At 43.4% G+C, this 16,498-nt stretch overlaps 1 protein-coding gene across 1 annotated transcript in view; it reads right to left on the reverse strand.

Moving 5' to 3' along the window:
* PCYOX1L (prenylcysteine oxidase 1 like) overlaps window positions 1-16,002 on the reverse strand; it is a 52,458-nt gene extending 36,456 nt beyond the window's left edge. The window contains exons 1-3 of the mRNA XM_077472727.1: window positions 15,850-16,002; window positions 10,880-11,086; window positions 1,532-1,706 (exon numbers count right to left, since the gene is read on the reverse strand). Of these exons, the coding sequence (XP_077328853.1) occupies window positions 1,532-1,706; window positions 10,880-11,086; window positions 15,850-15,934 (467 nt within the window). The 5' untranslated portion in view covers window positions 15,935-16,002. The remainder of the gene's footprint in view (window positions 1-1,531; window positions 1,707-10,879; window positions 11,087-15,849) is intronic.
* Window positions 16,003-16,498: the final 496 nt, after the last annotated feature.

Genomic DNA, 16,498 nt, shown 5'->3' on the forward strand with positions numbered 1-16,498 from the left:
CCGTCTTGGCATTCATACCGATATCATCCATGCTTGCTATCACTTCCTTCAGCCCGGCCGTTGTTAGGGGCTAGTGGATTGGTGCTGATGTCATTTCACCACGGGGCTCACCCTTGGGTCAGAAGCAGTCGAAAACATTTTTCTTCAGTTGATGTCCTGTTGTGTTTAAGCCCTGGTTACTGCCCAGGGATGTATAGTCTCTCTCAGGGTGTTTGTTAAGCCACGTCCACGTGACGGTCCTTGGGGGGTAGGTTGGGCAGATGTCACAATGGTTTTGGATTCCACTCTTGGCTCTGATCTTGTTTGAACTTATTGCCTGGAGTCCCACTTAGGGACATCAGTCCAGTCGTCTTTTCCGATCCCCAGCTTGTTCCAAATAGGGGGGGCTTGGGTATGTCAGTTGCATGCCATGGGGACTGTTTCTCTGAGAGGGGGTTTGGCCCTCCTTGGTTCAGGATTCTGTCCCAGCTGTTGGGTTCAGGCTGTAGCATGACCCGATCGTATCCGGTGGGACCTGGGTCCTGCGCCCGGTATGGTTTTCCAGGTTGACAGTATTATTGCCATGGGCATGGGCCTTGTCCACTTACTCCGTCACATCCATCAGGTTTCTAGCTTTTAGCACTCCTGTTAGTGGTCTTTTTGCCACTCACCCTCTTGGGGGGGTATGTCTCTGGGCTATTTCACTGGTGTTCATTGGGGTATTTTGCGATCTTTTGCAGGGGGTTCCTCGGGCCAGACCTTGTTCCTTTCCCCTCTCGTATCCTCTCATTTCACAAGCAGTTCATTCTCGGGTCTGGGTGTCGCGGGCATCTGGCTCAATTCAATCTTTCAGGGGATGTTCAGTTGGGTTTAGGGTAGTGTCACAGGTTCGATAGGGGGTTCCGTCTCATCGCCAAGTCAGGAGTCATTGTGATCTTTTGCCATGGCAAACACTTTCCAGTTACTTGCTGGATGCGTACTGCTGCCATCCGGGAGCACACCTTTATCCTTGATGGTTCATTACCTTCCCTTCTTCACCTAAATTTTGTGTCTTTTTGCCCTCTTCTCAGGCATACTGACCAGCTAGGCCAAGGCACACCTCAGGCCTTGGTTCTTAGGAGTATCGCATTTCCCGCTTGAAGACTCTGACTACAAATAAAAATCATCATCGTTTTTTTGCTAGAAAATTAATTTTTATGTCGCATGGTATTTGCTACAGACAGGAACAGCACTGGATTGAGTGACAACTCAGGTCAGTGTAAGGGGGGGTATAGGGGTGATATTACCACCTAAACATTGTTTACTTTAATGCAGGGAATAAGTTAAAATGGTAAAACAAACATTTAGCCTTTAGAACAACTTTAACATGAAAATGTATTTGCTATTAACACCTTCTTAGGCACTGGTCTTGAACAAGTAAGCAAATCAGAAGTACTGACTTAACCCTGACCTAATCTACATGCATTTTCCATTTTGCAGGGGCAGTCCCCGTGTTTCTCACAGTACAGGTTTCCTGCACAGATAAACAGATGAAATTTCACGGATAACAAACCTCATGAATTTTTCCATGATTTCTTCTACCCACATCTGAAGTCTCAAAAAACTGATCCCATAGTGCCACCAAAGTCGGAAAAGATTAAGAAGGTACCAGTCGGTTTCCTCTAGAACCAGATGCTCTCCATTGAAAATAGCGCTCTTTCCAGCCACCTCTCTGCGATGTTTTAGCCCTGCATTAAGGAGCCATGAGAAAGTAAAAAATCCCAATTATGACCTGAACAGTGAATACAAATTATTTCTAATTCTAATTCCCTTTCTAATTTGTAGAATTATGATTGTCTATTTATACAGCCCCAACATATTCTACAGTGCGTTACAGTTAGTTGCACATTGTTTTACACAGTATATGCCTTAACTTTACAATGTTTAGACCCAGGTCTGTCCCAGTTTGGCATATATCATACATCAACCTATATAGGCCAACAATGTTGTATTATTGTTTACCATATGTTTGTGAGTCTATAAGATAACACTACTCAGCACGATATCACTAAATACAATGTAAACTGTCAAAGGAAAGTCACCACAATGCATGTTGCCCAGTGGACTGCTCTTTAGTCACTCCTAAAGCCCCGTACACAAGAGCTGAATGTGAGGAGACATTGGCCAGTTCAGTAAAAAAACAGCCGACATTTGGTCTGTGTGGCACCCTGCCAAACAGAAGCCAGCTACTGTCAGACGAGCATGCTGGAAAACCAGCAGCCAACTGACTGCCAATGGCAGAGAGCGCTGATCGGAGTAATCTGGCGGGGGGGCCCTCCACAATCTTTGGATAGTTAGTACAGCGGCTCCAAACTCTGGATTGAAAAAAAAAAAATGTATAGTGCATACCAGGCTTAAAGTGGTTGTAAGCCAAAAAAAAATAAAAAACACCCCACACATACACTGGGCACATCATTTAATGCAGGGCTCAAAATTTCAAGTCTTGAGCTACTAGCCAGGCCTTAAGGGTTACTCGCCACCAGTTGCCCCACCCAACTCTAAACACACCCTCATAAATTCTCTCATGAAATGACACTTAAAATGTTTTATGCAGAATTAAGTTAAATATTTATTAATAAATATGAACTAGATCTGTGCCCATCAACGCAGCCTCACAGTGCCCATCTGCGGAGCCCCACCAGTGCCCATTAACACAGCCTCACCTGTGCCCATCATTTCAGCATGACCAGTGCAGAGGAAGAAAGAGGGCGGCCGGATCATCACAGAGCGGGGATTGTCCGCTGTAACAGCTCTCCGTTTTTTTTTTTCCCCATTTAACAGCTTTCATATGAATTGCCGTCTGCTCGAGGTCACATACAGCCCCTCCTCCTGACCTGGCACCTGTGACAGGCGGAACACGTCCATTCTATCTGTCACAAGCGCCGGGTCTGTATGTGACCGCAAGTGGACAGCAATTCAAATGAAAGCTGTTACAGCGGGCAATCCTCGATCTGTGATGATATGGCCAGCTCGCCTCTTCCTCTACTCTCTCTTCCCCTGGCTGGGAAATCAACCCCGCCTGCTGGCGGTGCTTGCCCCCCCCCCCCCCCCCCCCACTCCGAGGCAGCCCACGCTCGCCAGAAATAATTTTCCACTCGCAGAATGTATCTTCAAACACATACCTAATATCCTCTCTTGTACAAGATAAAAATTAATCTCCCTTTGCCTTAAATGGCAGCTAACAAGGCATGAACCTCCAAGAAAAATGTTACACAAATAGGTATTGTAACCGCATTCTTCTGAATATCATTAGTAGCTCTTTCACATAACTTAGGACAGGCCTCCAGTAAAGAAAAAAAAAACTGTTTTTGCTACAAGACTTACCTTCAATCAAGAACTGTCCACTAACTTTTTTCCGAAATTAGATGTCATCAGTCTTCTGGGTTGAATGATGGCCAGCTGCCTTTGAACACAGGCTGCCATGAACCTGTCCTCTAGGGCAGTGGTCATCAACCCTGTCCTCAGGGCCCACTGACAGGCCGGGTTTGCTAGATAACAAATATATCACAGGTGATATAATTTGCTGCTGTGATTGCAGCATTCTAGTCTGCATCTCCCCAAAGTAATACATAAAACCTGGCCTGTTAGTGGGCCCTGAGGACAGGGTTGATGATCACTGCTCTAGGGCAAAGATGTAATCTGGCCTGGGCTTAGAGTACTACTGCACTAACAGGGCTCACACGTTACGGGAGCACCGTTCAGTGCAGTAGCAGGGACCGCTTTCTTTTTAAACACTCAAGCTAGCATTATTATGACCCACAATGTCTTTGATGCTTTCTGGCGATCCATTCCGCTAATGCTGCTTATTCCCTTAAAGCATTTCACTAACAAATCTCGTGTCCTATTCCTTGAGACATCAAAAGTCACATGGAGTTGCAGAGTAGCATGTCGGAGGACGCTGTAATAATTACTATTATACAGGATTTGCATAGTGCCAGCGGTTTGCACAGCACTTTATAATCTAAAGGGAGACAGCACAGTTACATTGCAATAAAATACAAGAGGGTTAAGAGGGCCCTGCTCATAAGAGCTTACAATCAAATAGATATATAAAAAAAAGGCAGAACACTGCAGCTCTCGTCAGAGCCAGGGTTCCGCAGTACAATGCGCAATCATGAATGATATCACTTGAAGAAATATACTGATATCTATTTCAGAGTAAGCCTTTGGAAGATTTGATTCCTCTATACCTAAAAGTACAAACTATTAGCTTACTAAAATGGAAAGCTTAAGACCTGGTTCACACCTATGCATCTTTTAGTGCTTTTTGCAGATGTACTACAGTTCATTTAACATGGTTTCCTATGGGACACGTTCACATCTACACTATGCATTTTTCAACCACTGCGTTTTTAGAAAGGTTCACGGAATTATATTATTTTTTAAACACAAAAAGGTGCGTTTTTGGCTCAATAGACTTTAATGGAGAAGCTGCAGAAAAGCATGTAGTGCATTTTTTGCCACGATTTTGTGTTTTTTTTAATCTGCCCGACATGGGCAGGCACAGGGACACATGTTATTAAGGTGCAGAGGGGATAAGAAAATTTTATAGCAGATAGAGAGGAGCATAAGCAGGAGCAGGGCTGGGACGGACACTGGTACAAGCAGATAGGGAAGAGGGGAGGAGGACAGATGACACAGACACAGGAGAGCTGCAGGGAGCAGGGCTGCGGCTGACAGAATCACACAAAGGACCACAATGTCAGGGCTCAGCAGCCATGATTATCGTGGTCTGTTTGCAGAGGGGAGGGCATAGTCAGGCAGGATCAGACAGGTTTTTAGGGGCCAAATTACACAGCACAAGCACTGTGCTGTATAACATGCTTTAAAGGAACAGGATTTGTTTTTTTTGGGTTAACAAACGCTTTAACGTTTAGGAGGAGGATGCCTTTAAAAAAAATAAAAAAGATAGAGGTACAGTATATAATACCATTTGTAACTATACTATTAAAACTATTGTGTTACCAGTAAAGAATATGCCACAAACATTTGGAAAAGATAAAAGGAACTCTTCATTACTTCATTGCATTACAAAATATTTAAAAGAACTAAAAACTCAATGCTTTAGCACTTTAAAAAACAAAACAAAAAAAACACACAGTTACAGTGGATAGAAAAAGTCAACGCACCCCCTGGTAAAATGTCAGTGGCGTAAAAAAATGAGACATAAATAATTTCATAACTTTTTCCACCTTTAGGCTAGGTTCACACTATTGCGATGCGGGAACGCCGCGAATCCGCGGCGTTTTCCCGCATCGCTCACCTCCCGCCGGCAGTTCACACTGCCCTATGCGGACGGCTGGGGGTGTCAATGTTATGTTAATGACACCCCCAGATCCGTCGGCATATCGCAGTGCGATCTGCCGACTCGCACAGGAATCGGATCGCATGGTGTGAACCCCCATGCGATCCGATTCCGTTGCGGACCCAAAAAAGGGTCCTGTGCGAGTTTGCTGCGGGACAGCTGCGAGTTCAGCCATACTATCTGTATGGCTGAACTCGCAGTGCTACGGAGATCGGATGTGATTTGCTGTGCGAATCACATCCGGATCTCCCCCCGCAGCAGTGTGAACCCAGCCTTAATCTGACCTATAAACTGTACAACTAAGTTGAACAACAAACTTTTAGGTGGAGAGAAGTAAAAATAATATGGTTGCATAAGTGTGCACACCCTTAAACCAATATTTTGTTGAAGCAGCTTTTGATTTTATTACAGCACTCAGTTTTTTTGGGTATGAGTCTATCAGCATGGCACATCTTAACTTGGCAATATCTGCCTACTCTTCTTAGCAAAAACACTCCAAATCTGTCAGATCGTGAGGGAATCTCCTGTGCACAACTTCAAATCACCCCACAGATTTTCAATGGGATTCAGGTCTGGGCTCTGGCTGGGCCATTCCAAAACTTTAATCTTCTGGTGAAGCCATTCCTTTGTTAATTTGGATGTATTATTTGGATTGTTATTATGCTAAAAGATAAAGTTCAGCTTTCTAGCAGAAGCCTTAAGCCCCATACACTCAGATTTTCTGCTGTTTTCCTTCAGATTTACCAAAACCATAGAATATGAGGTCAAATCTTAGGAGTTTCAATTTATATGCAGTCAGGCAAGCCCTAACCCTTGCACTACACGGTTTTGGTAAATCTGAGGGAAAAAAAAAAAAAAAAAAAAAAAATCAGCAGAAAATCTGATGTGTGTATCGGGCTTCAAGGTTTTGTGCCAATATTGACTGGTATTTGGAAATGTTCATAGTTCCCTCAAACTTGACTCAGGCCCCTGTTCCAGCTGAAGAAAAACAGCCCCAAAGCATGATGCTGCCACCACCATGCTTCACGGTGGGAGTAGTGTTCGTTTGGTGATGTGCAGGTTTTTTTTTGTGCCAAACATATCTTTTGGAATTATGGCCAAAAAGTTCAACCTTGGTTTCATCAGACCATAACACATTTTCCCTCATGCGTTTGGGAGACTTCAGATTTGTTTTTGCAAAATTTAGCCAGGCTTGGATGTTTTTCTTCATAAGAAAAGTCTTCCGTCTTGCCAATCGACCCCATAGTCCAGACAAATGAAAAATATGGGAGATTGTTTCACATGTACCTCGCAGCCAGTACTTGCCAGATATTCCTGCAGCTCCTTTTATGTTGCTGTAGGCCTCTTGACAGTCTCCCTGACCAGTTTGTCTTTTCATCAATTTTGGAGGGATGTCCAGTTCTTGGTAAAGTCAATATTGTGCCATATTTTCTCCACCTAATGATGACTGTCTTTACTGTGTTCCATAGTATATCTAATTCCTTGAAAATTCTTTTGTACCCTTCTCCTGACTGATACCTTTTAACAATGAGATCCCTCTGATGTTTAGGAAGCTCTCTGCAGACCATGGCTTTTGCTGTATGAGGTGACTAAGAAAAGGTCAGGAAAGACCTACTAGAACAACTGAACTTTATTTGGGGTTAATCAGAGGCACTTTAAATGATGGCAGATGTGTACCGACTCCTATTTAACATGGGTTTGAATATGATTGCTTAATTCTGAACACAGCTACATCCCCAGTTAAAAGAGGGTGTGCACACTAATGCAACCACATTACTTTAGTTTTTTTATTTTTACTTCCCCAAAATTTCAGTTTGTTTTTCAATTGAGTTGTACAGTTTATAGGTCCCATTAAAAGTGGGCAAATTCTGAAATTATTTATCTGTCTCTTTTTTTTTTTACATCACAGAAACATGACATTTTTACAGGGGTGTATAGACTTTTTACATCCATTGTACATTCCTGGTACGTGTCGGGAATGTAACTATCACATTTGGTTGTGCTCTCAACCAAACTGTCAAATCATCAAATGGCTGATGTCATAACTGATCTCATGTGCAGCATCAGGGCAGAAAATCTGAGGCCAAGATGGCAGCTTCGTTGGCTGAAAATGATAGGAAGGTTTAGTTCAACTTTAAATATTAATGCTTTGTAGTATCTTGGAATACAGACTCCACAATTGCTTAGTGGTGAGCACTTCTGCCTTGCAGCATTGGGATTCTCAATCACTTCACTATCTGCAGAGTTTGCATGTTTTTCCTGTGCTTCCATGGGATTCCACTGAGTATTTCCATTTCCTCCCACAATTCCAAAAACATGCTGATAGGGTAACTGGCTCCTGTCTAAATTGGCATGTGTGAGACAGAGACTTTCGAATGTAAGCGTCTTTATGGCAAGGACTGATGTGAATGTACAGTATGCAATGTACTACATAAATTGTTGGCTATATCATTTCTACTACTACTACTACCACCAATAACTAGGGATGCACCGAATGGGTTTTTTGGTGCCGAAACCGATACCGAAAATGAAAAATACACTAGACCGAAAACCGAAACAGATACCGAAACAGCACCGATACCGAAAATGACTGTTTTTAAAAAATATTTTTATACAGGAGATGGTCAGAGACTGGGGACGTGGTACAGGAGATGGGCATAGACAGGGGACGTGGTACAGGAGATGGGCATAGACAGGGGACGTGGTACAGGAGATGGGCATAGACAGGGGACGTGGTACAGGAGATGGTCAGAGACTGCGGACGTGGTACAGGAGATGGTCAGAAATTGCACACATGATACATGACACATGATACAATTGATACAATGCAGCCAGCCAGCGTGTCCCCCCACATAGCAGCCAGCCAGCGTGTCCCCCCACATAGCAGCCAGCCAGCGTGTCCCCCCACATAGCAGCTAGCCAGCGTGTCCCCTCATAGCAGCTAACCTGTGAAGAGAAGAGGAGGAGAGTCTCCTCCGTCGCCTGTTTGATCACAGCAGGGGAACATCACAGCTTTCAGTTCAATAGCTGTGTGTTCCCGGCCGCGCGCCGTCACGTACAGCCCCTCCCCCTTGTCAGGGCACTTTGATAGACAGATCATCCGTCCAATCCTACGATGGGCGCACCAGGGGCAGGGGGCGGAGCCCCGCCCCCTACCCTGGCCCCGCCCCATTTTCGGCTCCATTATCGGCCGTTTTTCTCTTTTGGCAAATTGTCGAAAAGGGCATTTTCGGCCGATATGTTTCGGCGACCGAAATTTCGGTGCATCCCTACCAATAACAATTCAGCTGCAGTGTAAAGTAGGTACTCCTGCGCTAAAAGGAATAAATATAATATACTGAAAAGGTGCTGCATACACCGTAAGGACCAAACTCGTGTCCAAATGTGTGAATAATCAAAAAGTAAGGGGTGGTGTTGCGCTCCTTGTACAAGATTATATATTTTTCTATATATAGTAATTTGTTAGAATTATCAACTAGTGATTATAGCTAGAAAACATTAATCGGTATATTTAGCAAAATAAAGTGCAAATATGTAAAAATATACTAAAATAATATCATAAATATATACGTTAAAAAGGGGCATAGATGTTCATCATAAAAATTCCTACTGTGCAAAATCTTAAAAAATAGATATAAAAACATATATCCGACATGTGCAAAAATTGCATAAAAAGATAAGTGGTGTGTGATTTCAAAATTGTGCAACATACGTAAAAAGTGAATAATTCATAAAGTAACTTATTTCATCAAGGAGAAATACGAAAAAAATGATATATGTATATACACAGAAAAAATATAAATAAATAAAATTCTTTTAGCAAACTGAGTGTATCAAGTCTCTTAGTGCAATATTGGACGTATATTTCTTGGTCCAGTGTGCAACAGTGGAAGTGTTTCACAGGAACACTGTGTGCTGCTATACTGACATTCAGTGATACTGTGCCTTTAAGTGCTAAGATATGAATCTTCAGTGTCACCGACACCCGTGGCTGAAATAAATGATTACCTTACTGCTGTAAGGTAAACAGCATGTAGCAAGATTTAAGGGGATGGATCCCTTTCAGATCGGTCTTTTCCTAGGCGTTCCTATGGAATAAAGCCAGGGGGGGGGGTCCTTTCCTTGTCTTTCCGCTGGGCGTTAGTAACTTGAATCACTCAGGTCATTTAGATGCTCAATGTGTTAGAGAAAAGATAAAGAGAGGCCTACCATGGTGCAGTATGTTGAAAAAGTTTTGGCGTTTATTTAAATAGAACAATAAAAAAACTCACATTTTCTTTATGCAAGCTATTCACAGTAAAAACGAGCGCCGAGCTTGTACCCGTGCGTCTGTTCCGGTGTCTAGATTGCCTCTCGTATCCTACGCGTTACGTCACAGCACACAGTGTTCCTGTGAAACACTTCCACATCTGCACTACTGTTGCACACTGGACCAAGAAATATACGTCTAATATTGCACTAAGAGACTTGATACACTCAGTTTGCTAAAAGAATTTTATTTATTTATTTATTTATATTTTTTCTGTGTATATACATATATAATTTTTTTCGTATTTCTCCTTGATGAAATATGTTACTTTATGAATTATTCACTTTTTACGTATGTTGCACAATTTTGAAATCACACACACCACTTATCTTTTTATGCAATTTTGCACGTCGGATATATGTTTTATATCTATTTTTTAAGATTTTGCACAGTAGGAATTTTTATAATGAACATCTATGTCCCTTTTTAACGTATATATTTATGAATTTATGATATTATTTTAGTATATTTTTACATATTTGCACTTTATTTTGCTAAATATACCGATGAATGTTTTCTAGCTATAATCACTAGTTGATAATTCTAACAAATTACTATATATAGAAAAATATATAATCTTGTACAAGGAGCGCAACACCACCCCTTACTTTTTGATAATTCAGCTGCAGTACTCTGTAGGGGACCTGGACAAACCCTAACAGTGCTGAAATGTGAGTGGGTTCCAATGTCATATGCAGTCCACCACAGAGTGCAATGAAAAAACAAAATAATCTATACTGAAGGTCTAATTTGCAAATACATGGTTTTGCTATAAACTTTGTAAATTGCACAAATAAAGCAGCCAGTTGGATTAAAGGCTAAATTCACCTTCTAAACATATGTGCATTTATTGATTTATTTTTAAAGGAGCCTGCACAGCATTGCATCCCTGATCAGTAGCTAGTTGCCCATACCTCACCAGCACCCTCGCTGTTTAGAACTACAAGCCTCCTGCCATGATGAAAGACAGTAGTTGTAGTTCATTCATTCACAGATCACTCTAGGGCTTTGCCCACGCAGCCGCGCTGTTCTTAAATTGTGACAGCAGGTGCAGGGAGAAGATCATCTTCCCACTGTCACAAAGGGGGATCAGAGGGGCACAGGCAGGTGATCTTTGGTAAAATATTACACTCTTAAACTGGCTGTAAAAATTTAACATGTTACTAAAGGTGAACTTATCCTTTAAACAACAGAAATACAAACATGGAGTCCAAAACTGGAGCACTATACATGTAAAGAAGACTCACCAAGGAGCTTGACAAAGTCTTGCATATGCAAGTTTAAGGAGTGAACGGAAGGGCTGCCTGACTCATACTGCTGACTGTTCACTGTCAAGGTGGCCAGGCGACCTCCAACCCGTTCTGCCTCGTAGACATCAATCTGCACCTGTGGCCCGAACTGCTGGTGAAGGAAATGTGTGACTGCAGAGCCTCCAATGCCAGCACCCACAACAGCTGGAAAACAGAGATAACATTGAACAGGTTACATCGTTAGAACTGGGGTGCCTTGACGGGGTTCTGTAACTTATGCATGTATTTGCAAATGTGTGCAAACTAAACCCCCGTTTTTAATGCATACAGTTATTCAGGACAATTTGATTGGTTAGCAGGCTGGTCGATAAGCTGAGCCAGGAATTTCTTTGGTTTTGTGTTACATAGGCAGGATCCCCATTATAATTTTTTAGCAGTTACATCTAACAGCTATAACTTTATGACCACCTACCTATTAATTAGGCCTCCCTATTGCCACCAAAAGTGCCCTGACCTGTGGAGGCATAGATGCCATTAGAGGTATGAAGGTATGCTCTGATATCGGGCACTAAGTCATCAGTAGCACATTCTTCAAGTCTGATCCATGGGGCCTCCATATATCGGACTTGGTTTTCCAGCACACTCCACAGATTGATTGGATTGACATCTGGAGAATTAGGAAGCCAAGTCTACACCTTGAACTTATTATTGTTTTCCTTCCTTGAGTCATTCTTGCAGTGTGATAGGGTGCATTATCCTGCAGATGGAGGACACTGCCATCAGGGAATACCGTTTCAATGAAGGGGCGTATTTGGTCAGCAACAATATTTAGGTAGGTGGAACTTGTTAAGTAACATCCCCTGAATGGGAGGACCCAAGGTTTGCCAGTAAAACTTTGCCCAAAGTATCACACTGTCCCTGTCGGCTTGCCTTCTTCCCATACTGCATGCTGATGCCATCTCTCCCCCAAGTAAGCAACACACGCAGACCCAGCCATCCACATAATGTAACAGAAAATGTGATTCATCAGTCCAGGCCACATTCTTCCACTGCTCTGTGGTCCAGTTCTGAAGCTCATTGTAGGTGTTTTTTGCTGTGGACATGGGTCAGCATGGGCAACCTGACCGGTCTGCTGTTACACAGCCCCATATACAAACAAATTGCAATGTCTATTTTTACTGCTTTCAACACATCAATTTCTGGAACATCGGGTTTACTTGCTGCCTAATATATCCCCCCAACTTTCAGATGCCATTGTAACAAGAATATAAATGTTTTTCACTTAACCTCTCAGTGATGATACAGTTATGGCTGATCAGTGTACAGCTCCAAACAGATTTAAAAGACACAAATTAGCACAGCTCTGTAATCATTTTCATCGTATTCATTTTATAAATTACAACACTTGAACTGGTATCAGTTTCTTGAAATCCCTGTACAGCAGAGCACAGATTTGGAGAGAGAGAAGCAATACAAGTAGCCATGAAATCAGTTGATGTGCTGTCAAGGAGCGACAGAAATGATAGCCATGTGCTGCTTCTCCTTTCACTGCCCAGTCACAGGCTGACCCTCTAAGTATCTGCTGCAGCAGAGGAAAAAAAATAAATAAAAAAATCAGGTCTCCTGTTCTGTTTGGAGTCCTGTTTTACCTTGCTGTACTACCTTGTAATTTATTTAAGCCAGCCACAAAAAAAAAAAAAAAAAATTGAGCACAGTAGGCTATGTTCAGCACCAATGATAGCCACCTGTTTTATATATCCAAGGAGCAACACTGTGGACTTAAGCCCCGGTTTATCTGACATGACAAATTGTAGCCTATTGCAAGCAACAGCACCGCCCTGATTGGTGCAGTGCCGCATCGATTTCCAAAAGTAGTTCCTGCCCTACTTTTGGCGACTTCAGGAGTGATTACAATAGACAACTGTGCATGAACCCACACAGATGTCTGTCAGATTGCCCCTGAACGTGCACTGAAATGCAAGTTTGGCTACAGTGTGAACCAGGGCTTAAAAAGAAATTCCAAACTAATAAAGCAATTCATAAAAGAGCTGCAACTGTTAAAGACTCAGATGTGTACAATGTAACCCTGTGTTGACAACAAACGTTCTAAAACAAAAAGCAAGATTCACTAGAGGACACCACTGGATTCCTTCACAAACCACCAGAGCTCCTATAGCAGGGGTAGGCAACCTTAAAGAGGTGGAGATCTACCTGAACAATATGGGAAAAGTCAAAGATCACCGGACACAGTGTCGTCTCTTCATACCTGATTTAAACCTCTAATTGCTGTACTACTGTGTCACAATTGTGTGCATTGCACAGCAATCATCAGGTGGTGATCAGGCAACACCACAACCTCCTTACCACCTGTCAAACACACTTGGATTGCTTTTCAGATGATCAGCAGTGCATGCTACACTTCTGAATAAGCCCTTAGTTGCATTAGGCAGTTACACCCTTATGGCTCATTTACATGTGAAGTTGGGGGGTGACAAAACCCTGTGGTTGCATAGTGGTTTTATCAACCCCTAATCCTGCAGCAAAGGTGTACACATGCCGCAGCAGGAATTAAACCCCCTGTTGCTTTTGGTGGGTGCTACTGCCTGCCAATCATGACCCATTCAAGTAAATAGGGCCACCTTGCAAGCGCCTCGCAACTGCGTGCTTCTGCAGGGTACAAGGGGTTAAAGCAGGTGGTGAGAAAGCAACAACGCTGACTGCTTTAACTTGTTTGCTGTACTGCACAAGGCTGCAGAACATTTGCAGAGTGGCCTCATTCACTTGAATGGGTCATGCTTGGCAGGTGCTACACCTACCAATAGGGGTGCAACGGATCAAAAAACTCACGGATTGGATCATTCCTCAGATCAGATCAGCAGATAATAATTGAATTTGGAAAAACCTGTGAAAATTCCACTGCCATATCCACAATCTCCCCCACTGTAATATTGGCTGAGCATGGCTGGGTATGGCAGAGCACGCTGTCAAAGAGCAGCGCTGTGGGCACCACAGATGCAGCCCACAGCGCTGCATCCATCCGATCTCCCCCCCCCCCCCCCCACTGTACAGATCAGTACAGAGAGGGGAGAGAGGAACTGGCGTCATGACATGACACCGGTTTGTTTACAAGTGATCGCTCCGTCATTTGACGGAGTGATCACATTGTAAATGGCCTGGGTGTAGAAATATGACCGCCGCTTCGGAGCTAGGCTGAAGCCAGCGTGTGCCGATCCGAGCAGGGTGACCCGTTCGGATCACGGATCGGTGGCGATCCGTTGCAACCCTACCCACCAACCATGACAAAGGCGTAAAACACCTGTTGCGGCTGTTCTGAGCCCACTATAAAGCTGCTCTCACAATGATGTGCTGTGGTTTACCTGCAATGCAGGTGCAGTGCATCTGTGACTTTCCTGGGTTAACTGCGCTTTGCCATAGACTTCTATTATATCTTGCAGGTGTGGTGCACTTTCAGAAAGTGTAATCAAAAACTCCTGCATTCAGGAGTTAACACTGTCAGTGTGAACCAGGGCTCAAAAATGCACCCATTGCATTTTTTTATGCATTTCTTGAGTCACATGACCTATGAAAAACAGTCCCACTCTCCTCTATGGGGAAATTGGGTGAAAATGGACAGCCAGCGTGTTTTCATTTGATTCTATTCGATCCATCAGATGGATGGAAAATAGGATTACCATCCGTCTGGATTTTGCGGGCAGGATCGGATAGCAGCGGATATCTCATGCTTCATAGGGGAGACTGGAGAGTCTAATCAAGTCCGCCTGAATAACCGACAGGCGGGCCTGATCGGACAGCCCGTGTGAAAGGACCTTAAATAGGGAGGAGCCTGCCTTCTATATTGGGCCAATGATAAGTGGCTGAGGCTTTCCCTGCACTGCAGCTGAATATAGGCTTTTCAGCGTTGTGCAAAAAATAAAAAATAAATAAATAAAAAAGTGCCGATAATGGCTGCCGAAAAGGCCCACAAATTTTCCATATTTTTCATAGGTCATGTGACTCATCAAAAACACAACAGGGATGCATTTTTGAGCCCTGGGTCACACACTATTTGTTGAGTTTCCCTGCATCACAACTGCATAGCAATTGCACAGCGTCCCTGCGATCTGTTGCAGGTGTCAATGTTAGGTTAACAACACCCTAAAACTAGGGTTGCCACCTCATCCCTTTACACACATTAATTACACGGTTTCCGTGGCTGATTAAGGTGATAATTAAACTCACTTGTTGCCTTATCTGCATTTAATTAGCCTCAGAACTTCTGTAATTCATGGGATGTTAAAGGGATAAGGTGGCAACCCTAACTAAAACAGATTGCAAAACACAATGCAGTTGCCAGAATCGTATTTTCATGCGGTGCGATTCAGGTACAGGGAAAAAAAAAAAAAGGGTACTGCACCATTTTTGTGCCGATGAGTTTGTATGGCTCAAATCGCACCGCACGTGATTTGCACAGGAATGCAGTGTGATTCCTGTGCAAATCACACGCAGTGTCTCTAACACACAAGTGTGAACCCAGCATGATGATGCGTTCGTTCTGCATTTTCAATGGGGAGGTGCGGTTTGCCAAATATGCACCCAAAGTGCAGCAAGCCATACATTGCGGGTAGAATTTTTTTTTTTTTTCCTTTAAATACAAACGTATATCACCAACCCATCTAGAATATTCTTTGTGTGTAGGAAAGTCTCCAGGCCAGGATCTGGCTCACACTGGACAGTGCAATCACAGGCACCTCCACCCTAACATGGACATCAAGCCACTCTTTATGCAAGTAAACACATCATTCATTTCTAGGAACATGGGAAATAAAACAAGTGACATGGTATCTGCTGATGATGGGTTGAACAAGACAAGCTCCATATGTAAGGTTAGGTCCTCTGCAATGGAGATGAATAGAGCAAGCAGTGCGTTGTATGGGGATAGCAAGGCACGCCTGTGTCCTCCCCTTTACCTATCCTGCCAGGCGAATCTGGGGGCCCCGGCTGGCCGGAACATAGCTGGTAAAGCACAACACTCAACAGGAGAATCGGGGCCATGCTGCTGCAGAGGATGCGACGAGGAAGCTGCACTCTATCCAGCCTGACCAATCAGCGCACAGAACGGGAGAGTAGGGCTTCTGCATACCCGAGGCTTGGAACGCAAGCAGCGCCGTGAGCCTCCGTACGCATGCGCGCTACTTACTACAGAGCTCAGCGCTGAACAGATGTGTACGGTGAGGGGTGGTGGCTTGTCTTATTTGCATTTTCAAATGAACATGTTGAATTACGTCATGTAATAAATGGATGAAATATAGAGGTTACTAATGTTGCTTTGACTGTAAGGGCTTGTTCACACCAATCTACATGTTAAAACATGTGCGTGTGTCAGCCTAGTTTCACATCTGCACATATGCAGCAGAGCATTGTTCGCCTATAGGGTTGCCAACCCATCCCGTTAAAACCGGACACATATTAATTCCGCAGGTTCTGCGGCTGATTAAGGTGGTAATTAACCACTTGCTTACTGGACACTTAAACCCCCCTCCTGCCCAGACCAATTTTCAGCTTTCGGTGCTGACGCACTTTGAATGACAATTGCGCAGGCATACAACACTGTACCCA

Source organism: Lithobates pipiens, unplaced genomic scaffold, assembly GCF_037356315.1.
Source record: "Lithobates pipiens isolate NorthernLeopardFrog02 unplaced genomic scaffold, aLitPip1_a1.2 Scaffold_8, whole genome shotgun sequence".
NCBI classification, from domain to species: Eukaryota; Metazoa; Chordata; class Amphibia; order Anura; family Ranidae; genus Lithobates; species Lithobates pipiens.